Genomic DNA, 27,556 nt, shown 5'->3' with positions numbered 1-27,556 from the left:
GATGGAGTCATCTCTGCCATGTTTAAAATGCATTGTAATAAAATGTATTTATTTTTCCAGTATTGTAATTTAATTTTATATAAATACTCCCTGCCTTTGCAGTGTTCGGCATTAAGCGGTAACCATTAAAGAGGAGCAGACTCTAACGCCACCTGTTACTTGTTTCCTTGAGGTTACTGAGTGAATTATATTGGGTATTTTTGTGGATATATTCTGGTTAGATCTGTGATGAATCTCTAGTAAGGGTCACGATGTATGAAGTCAAGGAGTTACACTGGTATCATTGATAGTTTATGCATTTTTATTAATATACATTTTTTATATTTGTTATTAGAAATTCAGTTGAGTGAAGGGTATGAATAAAGTCCACAAAAACAGATTTTTTTAGGAATAATATTAGTCTTTGTAAGCAGAAAAACCAATTCAATGACCATACATAGCCTACATTACCGCCGAATACTATTAAGATGTTAAAGTTTTCCTTCTTGGGTGATTGGCCAATATTCCATTTGAAAAACTGTTGGGTTTTTTTTTACTGACATGAGCCAACTGTTAATTGAAAAGGTTCATTTAAAATAAAAAATAAATAAACAAACCCTTTACATGAACAACTCATGAAACGACATACTCTCATACGTAAAATGAGAACACGTAGAATGACATCACTAAACAGAGTATGTGGAAGTAAAGCATTATATATATATATATATATATATATATATATATATATATACGGGGTATGTATGCAGAAACCAGTCGCTGCCAGGGTTAATTTTGGCTATGAAACAGACATTATAGGGTGTTTGAACGGTTAGAGTAAAAATAGACACTAAACGTTTGGGCAAATGTTAGGAAAATGTCTGTTGACGTGTGAAGTAGAGCAAAGCTTGCATGGCTGAGGCCAGGATGGCGGTTTAGTGGCGGCCAGGCCTCCTTTGCCTCTTCACATAGCAGATCATGGGGTCATTATGTCATATCTGTACATATCAGGACCCCGTGAGGTAGAACAGGAAGTGGGATCCATGCTGCTGGATGTACAGAGCTCACCCTTCCTGTTAAGGTCCTTTTTACAGGTTTATTAATATTTACTAATAAATACCGTTCCATTCGGCAGCTTGGTTGTCTCGGTATACCTGTTATCTCGATAGATTGTTGTAGGAATAAAATTTGGCAGCAGAGTTCATCTTCATCTCTGTATAAAATGGTTTCCCCCTTAAAGAGGGAAGAGGGATTCCCGAAGAGGGAATAAATTAGAGAATATTTTGAGTGAACCTTCGCTTTACTAACTTCTGCGCGATGTAACGTTATGACCTATAAGATTTCTTATGTGTTTCTGGCTACTTCGACTTGTTCCTATTGGCTGAGAGGGTCAAGATCGACACCCAATAACAAGTTGGATTGTTGTCTGGGATGCTTTTCAGTTTAGAACAGAATAAAGGTTTTTTTCTTCTTGATCCATTAATATTTAGGTAATTCTGGCATATGTAACAGATTTTTCATTAGAGGACCTACCTCAGTACGTGGCATCGGTTGGTTTCCGTTCCGTAATTGAAATCCTAAATATTTGTGTTCTGGATCCTAAGTTGTGCTTCTTCCACGGCGTAGACACTGCGGGATTCTTTTTACTAGGCGTAAAGAATCCATGTTTCACTGTTGCTGCCTGACTAGGCTTGAGGTATTTTGTTTTGGCGTGAAGCTGGTACAATATTAGCCTTCTTTACTGTATCAGATAACACTTTATTTGGGGAAATACGTATCTTCATGAGCCACCGGGATTGTCTATTGATAAACGGTCCAAAACATGTGGGATCTTTTTTGCTTGATTTGTAGGTGAAATGAAACATTTAAGTTGACTGACTTAAAGGGGCAATAATGTCCACTTTGCCTCTCAGGCATTCAGAATTGATCCCACTGGGACACCGTCCATGCCAATGGCACAGTAACTCTAAAGTCATCTCCACACAACGTGTGCTAACACCATGGATTCATGTGTTTATGTATAGAAAGATTGAAGTTGCCCAGGGCAAGGAACCCAATGATACCATTTCTTTGGTTCCGACACGGCTACTTGTGACACATTTAGGGTGCCATTACCAGCATATGGGAGGCACTTAACAACAAACTATTCTGTTCCTCACATAAAGCAATAGTTTGCTATAGAGGAGGGAAGGAGACTTGCATATTTTTGTTTTAAGTACATACACTAAGTCCGTTGATTCTAATGGCTACCATTTTTCTGCTTGTGGTCCAAGGCATTTAGGTTTACATTTCGGTAAAAAATACGAGACTGTTCTTCCAACGTGTTTAATAGTTGTGATCTGTATATGCTATTGATTTTAGATGCTTATATCTCTTTAAATGCCTTTAAAATGCATAGTATTAATGATTTAATTTTGTTGGTAACTCCACAAGTCCTCTCCAACCCAGGCTTCGCGAAGCAGTGACCCATAGCACTGTATGGTGATCACACGATGGCTTGAATCTCTGTTTCATGAAGCCCAACCATTGTGGTCTATTGAAAGACCTCTGATTAAGGGAAAAGAGGGTCACAAAAGAGTCCACTCTTTTCAACTTGACATTTTCACATTCTCATCGCTTCGGTCCCTTTAGATGTTTTTAGCTTGTCCCTTTCTGGCCCCTTCATCTCTTCCTTGCTCTGTTGTCCTTCATTTTTATTCACTCGTCCTGTTGGCCTCATCTCATTAGACGGACTGATACATATATAAGAGAACACAGGGACGTTTTTTTCCATACATTGATTAAAGTAAAAACATTTTGTGGTTCCTGGGACCTCCAGCAGTGAAGGTTTTCAGTATCCCTCATAAGCGCAGGTGGCCCTTTCATTAAAGGAAAACCATCCCTAAAATAGTGGCGTCCACCATACAAAGCAGCCCTCGTAGGAAATATTGGATTTCCAAGAACCTGTCAGTTAAATTGCAACAGTTGCCAAAACACTGATTGTATCCAGTTTCGCTGTGTTAGTCCCTTGTTTGTGTAGTTAACCTTTTAAACCTATCAACTCTTGCCTATCCATAGTGCCATGAATTAGTAAATGTACTTTGCTTATAAGTGAAGCAAAATGTTTTTTTCATGCATATTGTTTATTTGTAAAGTATTTTATTCACTTACCTTTCATAACACATAATACTTTTCAAAATAATATCAGTATCCTTCCATTCCAATTTCCTATGATGGAAAAGTCTCCTTCCTGTGAGAGTTATAATTTTCACATTATTGCTTGTGTAACCATTAGAGGAGACATAGTGTAGAGGAGGTCTTCTCCTCTTTTGGACGTCTTATTGGAAATTAACAGCTGTTTTATGACTGTTCTAAACTTTCCCCTATCATTATGGAGAGTCTGCGTCATCTACTCAATTCACCAGTAATCCATAAAGTTTAAACAAGTGAAGAATCTCTTCACATATATTTAATTAGACATTTCCACCTAAACTACTCTTCTCAGATGCTTGGAACAAAAAAAAACCCAACCTAACAGAAGGAGTTCTTCTCTCCTGGTTGACTGTTAATGTGTCTTCTCTTGTGTGGTTTGTTGTTGGTGTTGACATCAGGCAAAGGAGAAGAGCTGGGTATATGCCCTAGAATGATACTATGGATGCTTTTGTGTTTGGGTTACCCTCCAGTATGATATCATAGTTACCTAGATCCCTCAACATAGAATTTTATAATAGGAAGAATCTTTATTGCTATTGAGGACATAGTCCGGATAGTTATCATCGTGCACAGGAATATTTGGTGATAAATCCTCCTTAACCGAAAAACAAAAAAATGAGCAGCCATATAATTACATGCACCAATAAAATCACTCAAATCAGATCCCCAAATCCAAGTCTGGTTTACCATCATGTCAAAGCACCTATGTTGTATGTTTTTATTGGCCCCTAGTAAGCTATTTTTGGCCCCAAAATCAGATTACAGCTAGTTTTTACTTTTCACAAAAAGTTGACCATATCAAGGAAGAAGTCCTTAGCGTGCATCCGCAGCCTGTAAAGGGGTAAAAGGCAGAACAGTTATTTTAAGTTTATGTCAACAGCAAAACAACATAATTTCATTAAAACACAATATCAATAATATTATTCGCTGATTTTTCTCATTTTTCTCTCATTTGTACCGTATGTGTATCCTTTTATGTAGTTCATTAGGTCATAACATTTAATGTAAGTTTTGTATCCAAGTAGATACTACCAACTGATTATTATTCTACAAGCAAACATTCCCTTTTCTCATTTTACCGGTAGCAGATGTAGAATTTTTATTTAACCAAGCAGCTCTTTCACACAAAAAAATCCCTTTTTACGCACTTTTTTCATCTGTGACAAATAGCTATAAGTAATTATCCCATAAATCATACTTCCCAAGAAGGCACCTTTTGACACTCTGTAGCAAGTTCATAAAAAAATATTTAAGGCCAGAATCTATAAATCCCGTAACTTTTGCATGTTTGTTCAGCCAAATGCATAATTAGACTTATTTCGCCATTTTTGCTGAGGCATTGGATATGCTTCCTTAAAGTTTTGGGAAGAAGAAGAAAATCTTCGGTTCCTTCATGCTTCACAGGTTTTTTTTAAAGTAGCTGGTGACCTTCCAGTTCCTGTGGGTAATACTGTAGCGACTTACTAAAGAGCTACCCCCCCCCGGGCTTACCTGCGCTAAAGTATGGGAAAACGATTTCCAAAACTCTTAAACACCCAAATAATGGATTTTGATAATTTTGGAATATTTCACACCATATTTAAAAGATAATATATAAATCACTTTATACAATATACACAATTAACAGCATTAGGGTGAAGTTGGCTGCTAATGAACGTTTAGTTGGTTTTTGCCGTGTGTCATATTTATTAAAAATGTACAAAAAGAGGGACAACTTGTGGAATCCACTTTTTGGATGCCGTTAATGGTGATTGTAGTTTCTATAAATTCATAGAGGATTATTATACTTGAATATTTTCCAGGCGTGGGGTAGGAAAGTAATAGAATTTCCAGGAAAATCTACTTAAGGAACAATGGTTACCGTAAGAACGCTTTAGTGTTTCAATCAACGTGGATGGTGTAAATATAAGGACTATTAATATCTTCTATTAAATTAATGTTTAGATGACAAGCAAGAAAGAGTTGTGTGTCACAATGTCCATGTTGCTAAACCGCCATAAAGTTGTTCTTACTTACGTTTAAGATTTAGATCTTCATTCCTGAAAAAAAAACAAAATGTCTTGTTATTTGGAAGTAAGCATTTAATTTCCAGTTGTATTGTTTAAGAGTTGTGGAAGAGTTGTCTTGGAATTTGTCTTCGTCTCCCCGGACGTTGAGCCATCCCTTTTTGGTTCACCATATTTTAAAAATGTAAATGTGTAGGTCCTCAACATCTCCTTTATTTTCCTTCTGTGGTCATAGAGAGGTCACTCACAATAATTTATGTAGGTATGAGAGTTAGGGGTACCATAATGATATGTTGCATTAATTTGGGTTAACACCTTATTAAGTTATAACACCTAATTGTATTGAGTCTGGTCAATTTGGTCTCAAGTTAAAGCCTGCGCCCAACTTTAAGCAAGTAACCATGCGCTGCTCTTTTGCCATCTGTTTGCAATCATTAACATGACTTCATAGCCGTTCTTTGGATTTAAAGTGTGGAATGGCATTGGCACCCCCGCTGACCTGTATTCACTTCCACTTGTGTTTATATGTACTTAAGCTCTAGATGAGAAAGGAAGTAACAGATTAGTTAGAGTAGAAACAGATTGTGTTAAGCCAAAGGATAAATAAGGACCAGGGCACAAAAATGTGCAATTAGATTCATCTTGTACCGGAAGAAGATAGTAATCCTCACTAGATATGGCTTGAGACTCAAATAAACCTTGTTAATGAACTATGCTAAAAATGTTTAATGCCCAATACACACCGAAGATCTAAAATAAGCAGCTCTTTGACTGCTGGAAGGACCAACGTATCAGACAATCAATAGATAACATGGGAACTTGTACCCTTGGAAAGAACCCCAAACTACTGTATCTGGACAAGTTGGCGTTCTGAGTCTACCTGCTGTGATATTATTGGCAATTAATACGTTTTACTTGTATCTTTCATAACAAAATGACTTTATATTTACCATTAGAGTATTGAAAATGGTCTACAAAAGTTTAAGTGACTAAAAGTTTCTTATTTTCTCAAATTAAGACATCTGGTGGCATTTTAAACGCCCCTTTTTGGTAATTACCAGTATATCACATTATTTTGTCAACATTTTGGTCGTAACTACCACTGGACCACCAATGCCTACAAACGCATCAAGGGAACCACAAATATTCACTCGCTAGTATCACTGCACATCCAAATATTCTATTTATTTACTGTAACATGGCATGCCTAGGGGCACCAATGTCATAATGGGCCACGGAAACGTTCTCAAAAACTCCTTGGTGTGGAAAGTCCCATTTTCCGCCATGTTTTGCCACAAAGGACTTGAAACGTAAAGTGAACTCTACTTCTTGTGATGCCTCAAAATGGTTTTAAACCTCAATCAAATATTTAAAAAAACATAACGACTGCTGGACGACAATTTAGATAATTTGTGATACTTTATTGGTTGTATTTAGTTCATTGTTTTTGTGTTTTTGGGCAAATCTTTCAAATTTCAAACCTTTCAAATTTGTTTTAGAATTGTTCATTTGTATTTTTATAAAATTCTAAAATTGTACTTGTGAAAAATGTGACCACACAGCGCGAAAAGTTGCAACTGTGACTATCCGAGCAGAGAGGGCCGATCTCACTCTCAGCAAAGTCATGAGAGATCTTTATTGGGTTTGATTTTTAATTGTCTCTTTTCGCGTCACTTGACAATATATTTAATGAATACTTAGACAAGCCGAGAACAGTGTTCATATGACTGCTCTGACATATCCAATTAATTTTAATCTTTGGGAAACACTGAATTTGTCTATCAAAGGATAGGGTTTACTGACCATAAAAAATAACATTCTTTTAGTAATAAAGGCCCGGCTGTCAGAATGCGCGCCAATTTCGAGGGGCGGAGAAGGAGACTTAAAAAAAAAAAAAAGACATTCCAATTGAAAAAATGTCACCGTATTAATCTTAAAATTAATTAGAATACATTTGCAGTTGCTAACACATTTCGGAAACAGCGGCGCTTAACATATTCATGTTACAAATTGTAAATTTATGTCGAAAGTTTATGTATCACGCTGAGCAAGAGGCCTATTCTACAAGTAAGCTGTCATGTTTAATATCAGTCACGATACACAACTCTTTTGATTCCAAAACCTTTTTAGAAGAGTCTAATCACGAATCAAAGTGAACTTGTTACATGCCTGCATGCCAGAATGGGTCAGAATGGAAAGTGTTCGTTGAACCTCTTTTGAAAGGTTCAGTTATATCACCTTAGCTCTAAGCTACAAAAATATAGTGGTTTTTTAAATGTAAAATTAATGCTTTTTAATGACCAGTAAAATAAGAAAGTTGGTTGGGTGTATAAATATTATTTCATCTAGGTGAAGCTAGCTTCACCTTGTCCCATCAATATATCCGAGGTAAAGGAATAATTTAATCCATCCCTCAAGTCTTGTGTGTTATTATTCTCATGTTCTAAGTTATTTTAATGTGTATGTTACAGTTCAAAAAGCCAACATTTCATGCAAATTTACCTTTACTTCACATTATTCCTGGGTGAACTTTACAGTAGAATTCTACTGTCAGCCCAAACAGGAAGTTGTTACTTACTTCCTGTACTCTAGCTGCATTGTTTTCGCAGAGTATGCAGGAGCCTCTTGTGCCAAAGATTGTTTCAGGCTGATCAGGCCCTCTGTAAAGCTAGTAACCCAAATATCTTAGGGCGAGGCAGTTATTTAAACCATGTGGTGGGGCAGCAAGATGGCGGTATACAGTGTAACAAAAAATAACACAGCTCAGTTTATTAATTCCTATTTAAATTAATATAAAAACTAATTAATCTCATATAAAACTAGGGATAATCTGTAATGTTTTTGCTAAAAAAAATCATCCAAGGTCAATTAATAATGATATTATATTACATTACAGTGTTCTGTCTCTTGCGGACGTGGTGTTAAAACAAGGGCTGTGTATTGTGTGACGAAAGATGGAACCAATATTGGCCATGAATACTGTAAACATCTTGCCAAACCAAATATACAGAAAAAGTGCAGGGGCGGCCGGTGTCCCAAGTGGAAAACCGGAGAGTGGGGGAAGGTAAGACTCCCGTCTAATGCTTCATTCTCAGCACTGTGTTTGTAGAGATAACTTTATGCATTTTTGACAGATATTTTTTTGAAATTTACTGTAAAAGTTTAATTTTTTGGGGAACTTTTTGAGACTTACCTCTTCTAACTAACCCTGTTATTCATTTAATATATTTTAGATTGAGGCATTAAAAGAAAGTAACCCAAGGACAACATGGTAGTGGGATAGGTCCTTGGGGAATTCAGAGCTCCTACTGTGGGTTAATTCTGCAAAGGGGTCAATGTTATTAATTTGATCTGACCTGGAAAAGTAACTATGGCAGAAGTTCTTCCAAATCCCCATAACCAATGGCTTTAAGCTGTCAATTAAATATATGTATGTAGAATTCCTGATTTTTAGCTCTTGACTGGTGATATATATTATGTTGGACACTTTTTTCAGTAAAGTACCATTAATGGGGCACTGAAGCTTGCATCACTAAGCGGCTTCGTCCGTCTGGTTCAAGTGGAAATCTCATACTATGATCTCTATGTTTGAACCTTTTTATTTATTTGTTTTGCACAAAATTGCAACAAATTGTCCTGAGACGCGGTATTATCTTAGAGACGTCTTCCTTTATTCACACTTTACAGAACTCTTGGCAATTGCGTCTAAATGCCCCCTTGAGAATTTTTTCCACCCTTCTACAAGGTGAAAAGTTGACAGTAGAACTAATCAGACAAAACATTTTAATTTGGAACAATATCTCAGTTCTCAGTTACAATAGTTAATTTATCAGGGAAATCACCATTACAGATGGACCTCGTTAAAAGAAAACAGATGATATCTGTCGGATGATAAATTTTTTGTTACATTCTGTAAGATTTGCGATAAAGATATTTCATTTTGGGTATTCTAATTAAAGGGAAGTTATGACCTAATTTAAGTTAGAGATAATTATGGCTGTGATATGCACAGTGTATCCGCGACTCAAGCCTTATTGATGAGAACAGCCTCGCTTAATAAAAGAATGTAGTCGAGGAAGATTTTCGTTGGTTTCCATGACGATGGCTCCATGTTATGAACATTGATGAACAAGTTCCTTGAGTACAATTACTAGGTTACCCTTTCCCCAAGTCCTGGCACACAGGTGAGACAGAGGACTTCATTCTTGCAACGTAATAACAATAATTACGACATTGATAATATACCTTAGAAATATTTTAAACAAATATATTCTGGATACAGTTTTTAAGTTACTTATTAGGAACTTTGTCTCTGGAACCTGTATAAAAGACACAAACTATGTAGAGATAGCATCCCATAGCAAAGTTGAGATGTCGTTTCACTGGGTCATGGAAGTTTGGTTACTCTCGTCTCTCCAGCTCTTTACACCCTACTGCTACCAGTAAGGATACTTAGACTTGTAGTCGTCTATTGGATACATATGTATACTGTGGAAAACACAGCCTGAACTGGATACTCATGGCTTTTTGCTGTGCTAGGTTTGTGTCCCTGTCGGTTTTCACATGATATTTGCCACTTGTTTCCATGCGCATGTAATGTTTATGTTGCAGAAAGTGCTTAACAAAAGATGGCACCTCAGTGTGGCACTGCCAAGATAAACACAGACTAGACAGCAACCTCTGAGCACTTTGGCACTGGGCAGATCTGAGCAAATAGTTAGTTTATACAGACAATGTATTTCCCGCATATAGCAGGAGCATCATTTGTACATCAGTGCTTCTCCCTGTTGTTTTTTTTTTCTACTGTACAAAAAAATGTAAATATATATATATATATATATAATATATAATTTTACTGCATTTTACATTGATGTCTCGCCCTGTGAGGATTTTATTTACTATTAAAAAATAATAATAATAATAAAACAAAAATATATAATAATATAAAATATTACTGCATTTTACAGGGAGAGGGTCATCAGTTAAATACATTTTTAGCTATTCGTTTTATTTAAAATTATTTAGAATTATAGAATTATGTTTGGGGTTTTTTTTTGGTCTCCCCAAATTCGTAACATAATAATTGCTTATGTTAACGTCTCCAGTTGGAGTTTTCACTGGATTATAATAGGGCTGTTGTTAACCCTTTGGGTGCTGCAGGGAGCTAAGCATAGCAAGAAATCTTTTTATAGTTGAAGAAACGCAAATGTCACGCCGCGGCCCCTCTTCCAATAAGAGTGTTTTGCCAAGCAATAAATTAAAATAACTTAAACAATAACATATAATAATTGTTTTCTGGAACAAATGTGTCACTAAACAAAATGCATTTTAAAAATGTAAAATTCTCAAGTTGTTTTTTTTTTAACCTCTTGGTTACCACGTGATGATGACATGAAGGTCCTGAGTAGTTGAATGAAGAAGATTTTTTTCTAAAATGTAGTTTTATATCCCCCGGTAGGTAATTTTTAGTGGTAATGGATAAACTCAAATAACTGACAACTGGTATGAATTGGACAAAAAAAGTTAATTTAGATTCTGAGACTAAGATCTGACGACCAACTTTTTTTCTGAAAATAATCAATTTAATGTCGAGACTGGCTTTTTAAATTAAATGAAAAAGAAAACAAACTTACGCTTTTCCATTCTTCGTCTCAGTGCTCGGTTACCTGCGGCAGAGGAACTCAACAGAGAGATGTCCACTGCCTCCTTGGTCCTCAGAAAGCATCCGCAGACTCCGCGTGTAATCTTTCCAAGAGACCAGCATCCGAGCAGTACTGCCAAACAGCGGATTGTCCGGCTTATGCTTGGAAAGCAGAAGAATGGCAAGACGTAAGTAGGAGAAGACATTCGGGGCGGGCAGTTCTGATAATATTCAAAACATACAAGTAAGACGCTCGTCGTGACGCTGGAAGGGATCGCGTTACTCCGGTGAGGTGTGAGCTGCTAGGCTGAGTACGTGCGCAGATTTTTGTCAGATGGCCAGTTTACTCTCCGCAGGGTTGCAGTCTGCTCCTGATACAAATCAGATGACCGACGGTGATTTTTTTTTTTTAAGTCCATCCGACAGCCTGCCAAAGTAAAGCCACCCTTTTTTTTTTTTTTTTTTTTTAAACATGCCTGAGCATGAAACAACGAGCCGCCTATAGATTATGAAATCTTGGTAGAAAATTCTATTTCGTGCAATAAAAATCCACACAATATATACATTCCTTATAATTAAAAAAATGTCTTCATTAAGAGAACAGATGAAGGTCAATGAAAGGGTTAATCGGGTTGTGTAGAATTTCTTCTTTTTTTTTCTGCAGAGTTGAAGGAAATTGCAGTGAAAATTGTCACTTTACCCAAATCTTACACCTTAAAGTAAATAACTAATTAATTAATTAACTTCTTGTTCCCTGGATTTGAATGATTTTTGCTCCCCATTCAGTTATCCTTCCCAATTAGCCGTTCTAATAATGGTAGGAAGAGAAAGGAGAGACATGAATTTAAATAATGGGAACATTTCTAATACCATTTATATGTCCTTTAATATATTTTAATCACAGCTTCCATTTGGTTAATTAATAACTTCTAAACTCTCCGAAGCAATTTTATTGGCAAACTAAAGGCAGAAGCTGTAGTTTTAATAAAATTATTTATGTTATCCTAAAAGATGTGACGGTCCCCTTTAGATACAATATTCTTTCTGTACACATAAAGCTGGATATCAATTTATATTTTAAGTTGTTCGTCTGTTCTTGTGGCCTCTGCTGATCAGGTTTAGAAATACTGAAAAAGAAAAGGATAATTTTAAAAAGTGATGGAATTTATGTGTTTTTAAATTAGTCAGAGTTAGGATTACTGTTGTTCCTTTAAAACCAGGTGAGCTGATGTGAGGTCGACCCAAGACCCGGCTTGACCCACCTCATCGTAAGGGGAGATTTATGAGCAAAAGCTTCTGCTCTCCTTACATTTTAAGGTTGTTTTAACGTGTCCTAAAGAGCATCAATAATCTGGGCTGGTCGTGTCTTGGCCGTACCTCACCTCATTCCATGCTATAGCATCTACTCTACAAAGTTTGTGATCGCAGGTGGGAAAACCTGTCATAAGTTCCTCTACACGGAGAGCGTGGTTTTTAAGACCTTGGTTGTAGACAATAATGTCCTTGAGCAGACACTTTGTCTTCCGCTGATCATAGTTCCCCTGCAAAAGTCATCCGGATCTAAAATGTCTAAAGGTTCCCTGAATCTACTTTGCAGTCTAAGGTTGTTAAAGTGTCAATCATTCCAGATAAGGACATAAAAATTCTAATAATTTACCATTTCTAAAGCTGTTGGAATCCAACTTTTTTTGGCAATGCAATTGTAAGGCTGCATGGAGAGACATACAAATTGTGCTTTAATGTATAGACTGTGTAGGGGGTGTCTTTTTACACAAGCGATGTAGAGTTGAGTTGACTTGTGCACCTATAAGTTTAAATGGTAGGTACGATACATAAGCGTGTGTGCATGTGTGTAAATGGTGATGAAACAGACTGTTGACTTAAAGGAAAGAACACAAAAAGTTAATTTGTTATCAAAATGTATGTGTCATTGTTTGCCCACTTTAAATCTTGGAACTCGCAATGCTGAAGAGATTGTTCCGGAAACCGATCCCATTAAATACAAAATGTACATACAAGACACACAAAAAAAAAACAAAACTCATGGAACTTTTTGGCTTGATATTTGGGATTAACCATATGCCGGGGCAAACTCAAATTCAGCTTCCCAAATTCATTATCAAAAAGATATGTTGCAATACAGTTAAAGGTTAACACGCTGAGAACATATGCATATATATCTTATCTACGGGGGATTTGCCAAAGAATCTGACATCTTCAAAAAAGTAAGATACAAGCAGATTTTTCTTGTTTGTTTTTCGCCTTTACATAAGTTATAGGTCAAAAGCAGAAGATAAGCAGGCGCAGAGCTAACGTTAAGACATTTCCTTATAATTACAAAAAAAAAAAAGGGTTTAGTACCAGTGATAAAGAGCAGTGACTAAACACACCCAGATTTCATCAATATTTCATGGATTTATCAACATTGCTTGATACCCAAAAAGCAGATGTGATAGATCCGAGAGTTTCATGGTTAAAACAGACACCAATTTAGAATGCAGCGGAAATATTGTTCATTCTATTAAGACTATTCTAATAAAGGAGGTTCCACCTTACCAATATCTCAGCAGGTTCCTTCAAAACACCTGGACAACTCAACTTGCCCTTTATACTGTTTAGCAAACTGAGTAAAATTAACGTTTGATAAAGTGTCTCATCAGACAAAAATGAATTAAACATTCTAAAACAAACACTTTCACTTCATTAAATATATCTTAGATACAGACCATGAGCAGCGGTCGGATATAGCATGTTCCCTTATGTTCTACACTGTTGGGGAGAAGTCTTCTCTCTACTCCTCAAACAACCCTGCCCCCTAGTGGCTAGAAGACCATACTTCAGCTAGACACGAAAGATCGTGTAAGGCGAAGAATTAAGTCCTAATGCAACAAGTTATCATTAGAAACATCATTCCTATCACTACTGAAGGCACAAAACTTTCTAAGAAACATTTCCTTACATTAACAATTTTGCCAGGAACACTTAATTGTCATGTGACGCAAAAGCAGGCTTGCTGCCTTGGAAGCTGAAAGAGCTCCCTCTTCCTTCCTTTGGAGGAACAATTATGATAGGATTAATTTGGTTAACATTTTTAATTTTTAGTCTAAGTAGAACAGTGCCTTTAAGGTTTGTCGGGGATAATTAATCCTCATGTTTTTTTGCACATCTCATCTTTAAAACCTCTGCCAAGTAATTTTGCCTCGAAAATTTAGGGAACATACGAAAATCTATTAACTGCTTCCAACCACATGGTCAGCAGGATAAATTGTTTAACACCTTCCAGGCAATGAGGTCGATGCCCCCCCCCATAGCTTTCCGGGCTAAATGGGTTAAGATTAGGTGCCATCGAATTATTTCAAACATTACATCGTGTGCTCTCTCTGAAGGTTCTTAATGAAGAGTACAGCTTGTTTGACTCTGTCCTGATCCCTGTTAATAAATCACAGCGTTCTAGAATTTACACACACTATTTTTCTTTGTTTCAGTTTCAAAGTAACTGTGAGACAATTTCTGTGGGATAAGTGGTAAACTAGTCGTTTTCTGAACAAACACACATTTTCTGTCGGTTGCTGTTAGCAGAATCCACATTTTTGGTGACAGCAAAAGATTTGGAATAGTAGACGAGGCAGAAGGCTAATCAGAATGTACTAAGTGAAACTCTGGAACATTGAATTTGCTGGCAGATCTGCCCCATTCGGTTCATCTCGTCGCCTGTTTTTCCTGCTGTAAATCAGTCGTTGGTCTTATCTTAGATTCAGGAGCCATATGCCTATCCCACGCATGCTTAAATACCTCTTCTTCTGAGAGGCAGTTCCATTAATCCACCACCCTCTCAGTAAAATAAACCTTCCTTATATTCCATCTAAGACTTTGACCCTCTAGTGTTAGATTCTGGCCCTCTGGTGTTGATTAGACAGCCAGGTTCTTTCGGGGTTGTCTTTGCCCCCAACTGGCACCTGAATGGATCCAGTTTCTTTTGCTAAATAATGGTCCTTTGTGTCTTCTCGATGAGATCTTCAGATCTGAAAGGTATTGAGGTTCTACCACCCTACACTCATGGATCACTCTTGACCGCTTTGACCGCTTTAAACCCGTTTTCTGATAAATGAATTAAGACACTTAGTATTTATTTCGTTTTTTTTAACCTTTACGGCAAAGATAATCTAGATTCATTTTATGAACCCGATTAAAGTGTTTTTAATCTAAACTCCCAGAATATATTGCAGCGTGCGCTAATTCCAGTGTCCTCTCTCTCCTCAGCCCGACGACCAAATCATGGCTTTCAGAGTGGACATTGGAATTTAGCTGCACCAGAGTCTTCTCTTAACCACTTTTTTAGGGTAACCCCGGTAAGTATGGGGTTCACGTAACAGAAGTTTAAATTTTTCTGTGTTTTAAGATTGTTTACCATTTTAGCGCTATAGGAGATCAGCCTTGTAGAGCAATGTCTTAATTCCATCATCTGAAATGTAAAAGTACGTTATTCGAAAGATTAATGGGATTTCTTGCTACAGATTCAAGCAAATATCCATCACAGACGGAGACCATTTGTTTAGTATTGGTTTATGAGATTTTGGGGTCATTAGAGGACCAAAAGGGGTGGGCTGGGAAGGCAAAGCGATGAAGACTTCTAATCTTCCTTTAGCTGTTTTGAGACCCAGCATGAATTATGTGGATTTAGCAGGTTTTACACTTCTTGCCACCATAAATAATGTTTTTTATCGGCACTGGAATTTCACTCCTTCGTATTGGGAAGTTGGGAGTTGGTTGTCGTGTTTTTATAATTGAACTGTACGTCATTTAGTCTGATGGGAATCCATGACCCATTGGTAACGACCCTCTGTGTCTCGATGTTGATTAGAAGGTAGGATCTGCCACCAGGTGGACAACCCTGTGAATTGGATTTATGTTGACACTGATATGTTGCAAATATATTGTACAGCGCTACGGATTTGCTGGTGCTATATAAAACAATAAATAATAATAAATATACTTTGCAGTCCTTGAAGTTTCCAAGTGTTCTTGCTGTTTTTTATTTTTTTATTAAATAGTATTAAAAAAAATGAAATGATTTAGTATACAAAACAGGCAGTAATTAGGTTGATTGATTATGTGGGTCAGAATTGTAATCAGTGTTTTTAAATCTAAATGTGTACATAGAACTTTGTGAGGTCACTCTTCCCCTTGGACCCTCTTGAGGTCAATAGAAAATGCCACCAACCAGTCTATGCGGTGGCACCTCATTTCATTTCTGATAAGGGAGCCTAAAAAGGTCAAACAGGACTCAATTAAGAGATCTACAGTAATCTCTGAGATCCTTTGTGAATACTTTTAGTAAGTGATCCCGAGTTCTACCCCAAGTTTTAGGTACTTAACGTAGCCTGTAGCCTCCAATATACGTCAGTTACAAATTCTCGCAAGGGCTTCAAGCTTGAAGATTATGTAAATGCTTAATAGTCTTTAAAACAATAATTCTCTTTTACATGTGTTTTAAAAATGCCTGTTAGTTTCCCAAGAGCTCAAAGAAATAAATTACATAATCTGCTTTTAATTTGAACAGGCAAGGGGGGGGGGGGGTACGTCTGTGTGAAATTTTGGTTGGCTTGAAATTTCCGTTGTATAATCAGGACATGTGAGGGTAGGTAATGGGTCTATAAAGGGGGTAATATTTATTTTACAGCTAGGCATATGCAGTTAATTTGGAATATCGCCTGAATCGCTGCAACAGTTTATTTCGAGTCCTGAATGGGACAATACTGCCTCCTAGTGGTCAGAAGCAGTTATTGTCCTCAGAAGGCTTTCTATTTTATTCCGATTTCTATACGAAATAACGTTTTTGGGTAAAGAGCTTTTTTGTTTCTCCCTACTGTTATTAATCTTGGTTTGAGAAATGTGTCCGTAGAGTTAAAAGCGCTGCCTTCTACCATTTTCTTAAAGAATCATTATTGACTTCTAACACGAGATACATTTCTTTCTGATACCAGTGTAGCAAGACCTGCGATGGGGGCTTCAGATATCGGAAAGTCGTTTGTCTAAATCAAGATAAAAAAGAAGTCCAGAGCGTTAACTGTGATGAAAACAAAAAACCATTGGACGTCGAAAGATGCAACTTACACTCGTGCGAATATGTCTGGATAACCGGAGAGTGGTCTGAGGTAATACCCTAGCTGTGATGTAAATTATATTTAGCTATTTTTTTTATTATTATTAGTTTCTGGACAAAAATATTTTACCAGTTTCAGTTAAAAACATCACAACCTCTATGAATGGACATACTTGGTATTGGTATTATACGTGGACCAAAAACAATTTGGATTCATTTTTTGTTTAGTTTTTGGTCCATTCGTTCTCGGACAATGAATTTTGTTTCCTACCCTTTTGGTTTGGAGGAAATTCAAAGGGATTTGTATTTTGAATCGAAATGTGCTTTTTTATCAATCTCTCTCAGTCTCACTCACTCTCTCTCACACTCACGCTTACTCTCTCTTACCCTACCTTCTCCAGCAACCATCTCCCTGCCTCCACGCACACCATGTGGGAGAAGGTAGGGAGAGAGAGCGAAGAAAAAACAAAGAATTGCAAACAAAAAAAATATTTTCATATAGCTTCAGGTCCAAGTTAGATCCATAATAATATGGAGAGAAATATACGTCACCACCAATATTGATCCATGTTTTTACAGTATTGTCATTTCTGTTTTATCTCAATGGAATGTGATATTTCTATATTTTATTTTAGTTGATGTTTATTTATTTCATTTATATTTTTTTTTTCCAGTGTTCTGTGACTTGCGGAAAGGGCTACAAGCAGCGGTTAGTGTCTTGCAGTGAAGTATACTCGGCGAAGGATCACTATGAGTACGGATTCCAGGCCTCCGAAAACTGCCCTGGAACGCAGCCACCCAATGTCCAGAGCTGCCATCTTGGAGAATGTCCAGTGTCATCTTCTTGGAGAGTCGGTAACTGGGGAAAAGTAAGTGGAGTAAAAACTCACAGCTAATCCCGGTGCAGATATCACACTGCTGTGTAGAATACGTGTCTTATGGGTCTTGAAAATCCTTGCTTCGTTCATTATGGTAAAAACCATGTGGTTTTAATTATTCCCATTCTAAATTTGTTTAGATCCTCACTCTTCAAGAGATGGTTCTGCTCCTGTTATTGTTCTAGGAGCAGGTGGTCGTTGACAAGACTGTAGACTTTTCTACCATAAAACATAAAGTTTCAGAAGTTGAAATCATTAAACATTTGAGTTTAAGACCAGGTCCATTTCTAGGATAATGAGATTTACTTTGGGACTTTTGGATACTATAGAAGCCAGGAGGAACTTACAGCAACTGTACCCACATCTTTCCATGTTTCACTAATGTGTGATGTTCAAATGTTCAATGGACCTTTAAGAACCGATAAGATATAAGTCATTATACGCTGCCTCTTCCCCAGCCTCAATACATAACGTTATGCGTGTGACCTCATCATTGTGATCAGATTCTTAACTTAAAACAAATAGTGTTTTTGTGACAAAATGTGACGTTCATAGATATTTGTTACATTTACTGTATTATTAATTATGAATTATTATTATTAATCCACCTACTTTATTTTGTAGTGTTCCGTGACCTGCGGGACAGGGTTTATGCACCGATCTGTGCAATGTCTGACCAACGATGACCTTCCCAGCAACCTGTGCTCTTCAGAGATGAAGCCTGAAGAGAAGAGGCCGTGCTACAATCCCCATGATTGTAAGAATAACCAATAATTCATGCGGTACTCGAATTAGTCTTCTTAATGACGCGTCATAGAAATATATGCTAGAACCATATTGTCAGTAAATGAAAGTCAAACAATGATCCTTTAGAAGAAAGCAGAGTCGATTTTTATTTCCCGTTGGAATTCTTAGGTGACCTACCAAGGAATTGTCAAGATGTTAAAATACTCAAAGGCATCAATGAAGACAGTGAGCATTACATGATAATCGAAGGCAAAATATTAAAGGTAAGGCGTCATTTCGCACACAGAATACTCCTTATGTGATTCAAGGTGGTTTCTGTTATTTATTTGTGTCTTGATTCTTCTTTTCAGGTGTATTGTGCTGGAATGAAGTCAGACAGCCCTAAGGAATACGTGACTCTGATGAGTGATGAGGCAGATAATTTTTCTGAAGTTTTCGGCTACAGGTAACACCCCCCCCCCCATTTTATGGCTACGTGTTCTGGATGCATAATGAACATCTCCAATTTGGCTGGTCACCCCTTTCATAATAATAATTACCGTCCATCTTAACCCCCTGGATATTGCGTTAGGAGAACTTCTACCAGTTTCTACCCATGCCATGATAATGTCTGTTTCAGTAAATCCCCTATTAAGGAAAATGGCGCTGGAGTAAACTTGACTTAATGAGGAGCCACCAAGCCCCAGTTTTATTTAGAAGAAATGATCACAGTATGGCGCCAATAATGTTTCATTTTAGGCTACAGAATCCTACGGAATGCCCGTACAATGGAAGCAGACGAGAAGACTGCCAGTGTCGAAAAGATTACACGGCAGCTGGTTTTACTACCTTCCATAAAGTGAGGCTGGATCTGGCTTCTCTGCAAATTATAAGTAAGTAGCACGGAAGTCATTGTTTGTAGTCAGAATGGGATTTGGGAGGGGGGGGCAACAGCAAGCTAATTTACAAGACGCTTAGCTCAGTATGTCTGCAAAAAGCCTATACAGGGTCCTCAAATAGATAGAGGGAAGAATTGGGTTAAGAAGAATGGGGGGAGATAAATGCAATGGGGAATAGAAAACGAGAAAAGGGTGAGCTAAATAGATTTTTAAAAATTATTTCTGGAACTTATTATTAAATGTCTGAAGCCATGAAGATGTCATTTCCTTGAACCTACATATTCTGCACAAACCTACTGAGCGCAGGTCTTTAAACATGAAAAACAATTAAGAGAAAACCCTCAATTTTGCAGCTCCGGGAGAGCTAAACATAGTGACGTAATTTAAGGGTTGGTTTATTTGTATTTTTTGCAGCCACGGATTTACAGTTTGCGCACACTCGTGACGGACGCCCTGTCCCTTTCGCCACAGCTGGAGACTGTTACAGCGCGGTCAAATGCCCCCAGGTAATAAGGCTCATTCTTCTTACGTGACACAAGCTTTACCAGCCATGTTGCGTTCAATTAGCTGGCATAATCTTTAAGGGGGGAAAAAAGGATATGGATAAAAAAAAAAGAAATGACTTTCTGGGGAGATCATACATTTCCGTATGAAATTATGGAAACGATTATTATAGGAAGATTATTACAGGAGTGCTGTTTCAAGGTATAAAAGCAGATGGTTGGATTTGGAATTTGACTATAACAGAGTTTATCATCCAAGTTCCATTAAAAAAAAAAACAACCCTGGTTGGACTTTTTCTGCCATTAACAAGTTTCCTATTAGGGACCATTAACTTCGAAAAAGAAAGAGACGTTGCTGTACCCCCCATCAGAAGAACTTCAGAGATCCTTGGACATTTGTCAATTAGTTACATTATGGCTAAAATACCCAGTTACACAGAAGCTATGCTAAGGAGAGTTGGGGAAAGGTGTGGTTTTGTCCTGATGGGACCATACGGGGACCGCACATTTTGCCCAATTTCACCGTAACTGCCCTAAGAGCCACAGATGCCTTCAAAAGTTGAAGTCACATTTCTAGAACATGGGCTCAGTTCTACCAGTAGATCCGTAGAAACCCAAAACATAATAAGTTAAAATATACGGTGGGATGGAAAATGATAAATAAGATGAAATCCTTAAACCGTGAGCCTGGGAAACCATTGAAGGTTGGTTTAGTTATCTATACTAAGGTACATTTACAGAAGACTCGTATTGGCTGGTTAGCTGCCTTCGATACAATGTATCAAGACTGGTCAATGAGACGGGCGACCTTATGGCTTACGAAGACGTTTATAGGTCGCACCATTTCCCGGGTAAAAGGTTTCACTTGTTGTATCTGGTTTCATAGAATGAGCCCATAATATTCTTGCTTAAATAAGGACATTTTTAAAAAAAAATAATTAAAACCAGAAAAAAAAACTCAATTTACAATGTATTCCAGATGATTTTACTGTTCTCCATTTAACAAAAGGCTGTTTATTATTAATTTTTCTTCCTCTAGGGTCGTTTTAGCATCAACCTCAAAGGAACCGGTATTTCCGTGTCTGAAGCAACCAAATGGATGTCTCAAGGGAACTACGCGGTGACTGAAATTACGAAATCACCGGTAAGGAACCCATTTCAATTCTCCTGTACTGATAGATTGACAGACACCCTGAAGATGGCCGCTGTTCCACATTTTAACAGACCGCTAAGAAATACGGATTAGTACAAACTTAAATTTTAGCATTTGTTAATTTGTAGAAATGCTCAAAAAGAAGGAACAAATGAAAATGACGGAAAAGCTTTGAATTTTTATTTGAAATTCATTGTTTTTTTTCCTCACTCACTCTATTCCTACTTTCTCCGACAACCGCTTTAGCGTCTCCACTTCTCTGTCTCCACATCTACCCCTGCACTTCTCTCCTTCCCCATTTCTCCGCTCCTCTTTCTCCATTCCTCCTTCTCCGCTGCTCCATCTCCTCTTCTACATCTGCATTCTTCTCTCCTCTTCCGGGAACTTCGGCAATAGCGCAGAACCTTCCGCACACACTATGAGGACAGCCTCTCCCTATATTAGAAGAATGAGGGTAGATGTGGTCCCCATGGGTTGTGCGAAGGTTCAGGCCTGTAGCCCAAGTACCGAGACAGGACTCAGAAATGATAGAAGGCTAATAGCCATGCTAAGTATTCTCTATAAAATGTGATTACGGAGCAAAATAAGTGGTTTTATCCCAATTTTTGCTATGGATACAAGAATACGTTTGTACTCTTCCCAGTATCACCTTTTATGCTCTAAATATTCTAAATCCAATGTGTATTTTTCTAGGATGGTACCAAAGTCACGGGGAAGTGTGGCGGCTATTGCGGAAAGTGTACCCCGTCCTCTACAACCGGCCTTAGTATTCAACTCGTATAGAACTGGTAAGGGTTAATACCACAGCCACAAAATCACTGAAAACCTGGAAATGTAAACACGTGCTGAGCATAAGACAGGGCCAAGGGCGTGTGTGTGTGTGTATGTCAGTGTATGGTGTTAGCGTGAGTTTGTGTATCACCGTATGGTATTAGAGTGTCAGGGGAGAGCCTGGGGTTTGTGGATAAAGTTCTGTGGTTTATGTAAATGTAGCAAATAAAATATGTCAAAAAAAGTCTATTCTGTTTTGTTTCCAGGTGCTTTTATCAGAAAGAAGTATTCAGATGGATAACGAACAGTGTTGCAATACCTCTACCTTCAACGTCTGTACATGTGTAGATAGATATGTATTCCAAATGGTGTATAATATAATATTTATGTTTGTAATTATTTATTTTGCCTTAATATTTCTATTTGTAAAATATGTCTTTGTGCCCCCCCCCCCCCCATGGGATGTTTTTACAACAACCTCAAGGGGCAGATCATTTATTTTTTTTGTGGTTTCTTCTTTATGTTCCGTCCGCGGCATTTCCATGCGCTGCAGCACGCGTAGCATTTGATGTGTTGTTATCATGGCTTATAATGTGTTTTTCATCAAACTGTCCAGTTTTACCGGGCTAATTATCCTGGTTTGGTGCTACGGTAATAGTTTCCACAACCTTCTGATTTTTATAGACATTATAGAATTGTTATTTAAATATATATATATATAAATTGAATATCAATGAGATTTTAAAAGGCAGGTGAGCCCTGTACCCTCTGCATATTTAAGGGGACACGATATTAAGTACCCCAAATTTGCAATTTAAATGGTATTTTAAGCATATTTCCGTCCTTCTTGATATTTTGTTGATTAAAAAAAGGGAATATATGAGCGCTAGCCATTCTTTATTTTTTGGTGCTAATCAGGCATGCGCATTGGGAAACCAAGAAACAATCTGACATGACCTCTGGTCTAAACGCCTGAACGCACCACAAGGCAAAGGAAACAATTACTTACTAGATCCCAACACCGATGACCGCGAGGTCAGGTGATAAGGATACCTCTTCTTGCGCACAGGTGGGATAATACAGAGCATAATTCCATTAGATCATCTATGGTCTAATATATGATTATAGAAAGTACTGTGGCTATTGTTACCCCTTAAAATAAATCATCACCAGTATCAGTTTCCTTCTTGGAACTTTGTAACAGAAATGAACGGGACGTATTGAAAGGCAGCATAGTTCTTTACTGAATAGGTCTTAGAAGGAACCCCAAAATCACACCTGGCTGTGTACCGCTGCGCGTATGCTACTTCTTTCTTCTGTGTCCAGGTCCCTTGATACCAATTAGTCTTTAGGCTCGTAGACTGATGCACAGGTGTAATTTTCATACATGTAGAGTCTATGGATACGTTTCACACAACCGCTTGATGAATATGTATATTGTGGGAAAATTTTACTTCGGAATTATATATGGCGAACATTTCTTGGAAAATGCCAAAATCGATCTTTTTTTTTTGTTATTATTATTTTCAAATCTTATGTACAACAGCTGGGCTACTTGTAATATAACACTGAGAATCCTGTTTGTGTTAATTTAATGTAATATTTTATACTGAAAAAAAAGGGAATCGATTGCACTATGAACTCTCAAGTGAACAATGGTGCCTTTCTATAGCGACAATGAAATATTTCTAGAATATTTATTAAATTTATAACAAAGATTTAAATATGATGTGTATTCTTAAATGGGGCAAACATTTAGAAAAATAATAGGAAACATTCATTCCAGCAGATTAAATGTTATGGTGTGCGAGTTCTCTCGAAATACTGCATTTACCTTAAAATCCTGCATAAGCCCCAAAAAGTGGACTTTGCTCTCCTGAAGATACAGAGTAAAAGGGTTCATTCCAAATGTTGTGGTGGATACATGTAATGCGGTTCCTGATGTAAGCTGCCTTGATTTACATTCATGTAGCTTTCTCTTTGGATAACTTGCAGGGGGTAACCACGTTTTGGGTATTTTTATATTGATTGCAATGGAACGCTTGCAAGCATATCCGTAGTCTCCAAATCTCTACATTGTGCCATATTTAAACATGAAAAAGGGTTTGGAATTCTTTTAGAATTCTGCAGGAATATCCCAGTTGTTTCTATCGGAAAGGTAGAACGTTGCCCCCCATATATTTTACTTATTTGTGTACCAGTGAGTTCCATTAACCAGGAACACTTTTTAACCCCTTAATGACAAAGCACGTACGGGCTCAAAATGCATTGTTTTCAATGGGTTTTGGGGCCGCCCATTGTACTTAAGGGGTTAAGAAAGGGTTTTACATCGGATGCTCAAAGCAAGTTAGGGGCATCTAGTAGGGATACTGATCCGGTGGCTCTGATCACCTACTCCCTTAGTTATACTACAACCTAGATAAAGTTAACCTCTTATCAGCTGGTCTACAAGGGTGGTGATCCATACATTTTATATAAACCTAAGCAGGGTTCTAGACCGGTCCGAAGAGATCCGTAGGTTAAGCCATTGGGCTTGAAATATCCCAGCAGTTGTAAGTCAAGTGATCAGAAAAAAAAGCAAGAAGTTGAAATGGTTAATATTTTTTATTACACTGAAAATGTTGGCATTTCTTTAGGCGGTGAAAAATGTAATTAGTACTTAAGGTTGAGCTTTGCTGTCCGTGATGAAACATGTGTTCCGCTTTGATCTATACAACATCAGCCAAGTAAGGACCGCATTCCACAATTCTCCTTAGAGCTGAATTTTTACAAACATGACATTTGGAACATTTTATAGGCTTAAGAAGGAAAGATTTTCATAAGAGAAAACAAAGTAAGAAAACTGTTCCATCATGTCAGTTGTTTACATAGAAAAAACAATGAAACAAATACAAAGTCCTAGCAGAGACCGAGAATAAAAAAAGGGATTTGGCTGAATATGGATAAGACTGAGTTGGTAATCCTGCTTATATTGAAAAAATAGCTGGCGTGGGGTATAATATTAAAACACAGCTTTCGGTGAGATCTGCTGAGTCTGACGCAGGGTTTGTAAAGCTTGATATTGTGTAGGCAGCTGGTGTAGTCATAAGTGTGTTAATAAGGTCACACTGTTAAAGTGTCGATGCTAGATTTCTTAACGCTATCGGCAAAGTGTGTCTAGAAAACCAACCCTGCGTTATCTTCCACCAAGAGCCACGTGAGCCAGTGTTATAAAATGAAGGCGCGCATGCTAGAGTGAATGCCAATGTTGTTGAGGCTCCTTCCAGCTGTCCTCTGAAACTGGTGGGTGAGACTACTAAGGCTTATCCTTGCCTCAGAGATCCAGTTTGGCTCAGCTTCCCTTCCCACCTCAACCAGTGTCCAGTGATGATTTTCCCACCAGCATGAGAACTGCCTTCTGTTCGTTATTGGTCTACCATAGCAGCCCTTCCCGCACTTTCTGTGTATAGAGAAGAACGTGTGGTGAATGTGTCCATCTTGAGTCCCATAGGTCACCTGCTTCATAGGGTTGTCTCAAGACAACTGTATCATTCAGGCCCGAACAGCCCATATGGCACACTGGGCAACTACCTGGTGGGCTGCTAGCTGACACCACAACACACTCTATTGGCAGATCAGGTGCTGTAGTGTGTGGCCAGTGGTGGGATAGACACAAATGTACGAGGGCCATCGCCAGTCCAACCATGGTAGTGACCAGGGCCGGCCCAAGGCAAAATGCCGCCTGGGGCGAATTTTAAAATGCCGCCTCCCCCCTTATTTACCCTTCCTCTCCCTCCGTCCCTGCCGCCCCCCCTCCCCATGGTACTTACCTTTCAGCAGTCCTGCGGTGAGTCTCCCTGTTCGGTCTCGGTGCCGGCTATGAGGAAATCTTCCGGCACTCAGCATTACAAGCTGGCACCGAGACCGAACAGGGAGACTCGCCGCAGAGGAGAGAGAGAGGGGCGCCGAGCGGGTACTGACAGCTTGGTAAGCGAAAACCACTCTGCGCCCCTTTCTCTCTCTTTCGCTTTAAAAAAAAAAAAAAAAAAAAGGGCTTGGGGCGGCGAAGTGCCGCCCCTTCAAAAGTGCCGCCTGGAGCGGTTGCCCCACTCGGCTCCATTGTCGGGCCGGCCCTGGTAGTGACGTACAGCTACAATGCGGCTTAGATTGCAGAGACGATCCTGTGTATGCCACATCCCCATCTAGATTTTTTTATTAAATGTGTATTATAAAATTTAATGCCAAATTTTAAAACCCTGCCTGTTCTGTGCCATACAGAAGTCTTTATTTTGGGGGGGGCTTTGAAAATGATATCCAGTTATTAATCACTGGCTTACTGTAGTTCAAGATATTCAGTAATCAGGAAGGTAATTGCACTGATTTTTACAAACATCTACTGTTACCATCCGTATGAATGCTGTAAACCGTCCCTGTGGGCAAGACCTGAACTCTTACCTTCACCGCGCAGCAGCTGTTGCCAAAATTGAATTAAAGGGTTTTTATGTTTTAACCCCTTAAGGACAACAGGCTGACCTTAATGGGTTTAAGGACAGCCTGTTGTCCTTAAGGGTTTAAGAGTAAAACACACATCAATGCAAGGCGATGGCTGGTGATCCTCGAGTAGCATAACAAGCAGTTCCGACCCAGCTCTGCCTATCATGCACCTCTCACCGCTTGCGGTTCTTGTTTTATTTTGTGAACCCCAAAATTGCGCTCATTGTTAGTCTTCCTTGTTGCTCCTGAGAACCCCAGGAAACTTTATGAAAGCTCCCCTCCTCGATATTCGCATTAGGTCAGTTTTCCGATAGGTGGTCATGTTCCTCAAAGATGTCTTCTACTGATGGACCTTCAGTTGACCACAAACCAACGCCTGAAACCATACGCAAAATTGCATTGTTTTCTAAATGTTTTATACAAATTGCTAACAATATTTTTATATGAAATGTTCAGCATTGGCTCAAATTTACATTTTTTTTTTCTAATTTCTGTTTTGAGTTATATCATTTTATTCATGCACTGTATATATACGCATAAGGGTTGGTATAAATTATATTAATTTCAGAGATGCTCTACATTTTATATGTGCTATTGTAAGCATTCTGTACTACATATACCTCTTCCTACAACTTCGGTGCTACTTATATTCAAAATGTTATATACATCTGTGAGTCTGTGTATTTTTCTCCGTTCTTCTACACTTTTACTCAATTGTTATCCATGTTTTTTTTGTATTAGACATTAAATATGCACTGATAATTTACTGTTGTTCACCTATTAACAAATAAATTATTTTCACATTTGTAATTCTTCTGATCATTATTTTTTATCCAATCCCACTCAAGATATTTAATAATTTAATAGAAGATCTCTGATTTTATTCTTTTTTTAAGGTTTAATCACATAAAACAACACACTTTTTGAGTTAATACATGACGATCTATCTATGCCTGCTTTTGTGTCACATGATCATTAAGCGTTCCCAGAAAAAACTGTGAACATCATTTTCCATGTTCAAAGTATTATTTCTGGCAAAGGTCAAGCAACCAACAGTACAAGGAAGAACATTCCAGTTTAGGTTCAAAAGCGTTACATTCAGCAAAGTATGTGGGAGAGCACCATTAATTTTAAAACAAAAACATCACGTGAACAATTTCATTTCTCACTTGATTTATAGTGGGAGCCAATATTGCTAATATCATTTAAAACTGGTTTGCTGTCTTTGAGTA

The 27,556-nt window shown here is 37.9% G+C and overlaps 1 protein-coding gene across 1 annotated transcript in view; it reads left to right on the top strand.

Annotated features, from left to right (window-relative positions):
* Positions 1–21,863, top strand: part of LOC149278704 (A disintegrin and metalloproteinase with thrombospondin motifs 9-like) — a 63,625-nt gene extending 41,762 nt beyond the window's left edge. Inside the window, exons 29-39 of the mRNA XM_089501864.1 lie at positions 8,074–8,241; positions 10,833–11,006; positions 16,803–16,973; positions 17,596–17,790; positions 18,424–18,556; positions 18,715–18,809; positions 18,897–18,991; positions 19,285–19,418; positions 19,839–19,930; positions 20,967–21,071; positions 21,774–21,863. Coding sequence (XP_089357990.1) covers positions 8,074–8,241; positions 10,833–11,006; positions 16,803–16,973; positions 17,596–17,790; positions 18,424–18,556; positions 18,715–18,809; positions 18,897–18,991; positions 19,285–19,418; positions 19,839–19,930; positions 20,967–21,071; positions 21,774–21,863 — 1,452 coding nt within the window. The remainder of the gene's footprint in view (positions 1–8,073; positions 8,242–10,832; positions 11,007–16,802; positions 16,974–17,595; positions 17,791–18,423; positions 18,557–18,714; positions 18,810–18,896; positions 18,992–19,284; positions 19,419–19,838; positions 19,931–20,966; positions 21,072–21,773) is intronic.
* Positions 21,864–27,556: the final 5,693 nt, after the last annotated feature.

This window comes from Sceloporus occidentalis, unplaced genomic scaffold (genome assembly GCF_023333645.1).
Source record: "Sceloporus occidentalis isolate IW3139 unplaced genomic scaffold, rSceOcc1.0.p SCAF_183, whole genome shotgun sequence".
NCBI classification, from domain to species: Eukaryota; Metazoa; Chordata; class Lepidosauria; order Squamata; family Phrynosomatidae; genus Sceloporus; species Sceloporus occidentalis.
Note: the sequence above shows the minus strand (reverse complement) of the source record. Positions and strands in the feature narration are given on the sequence as shown.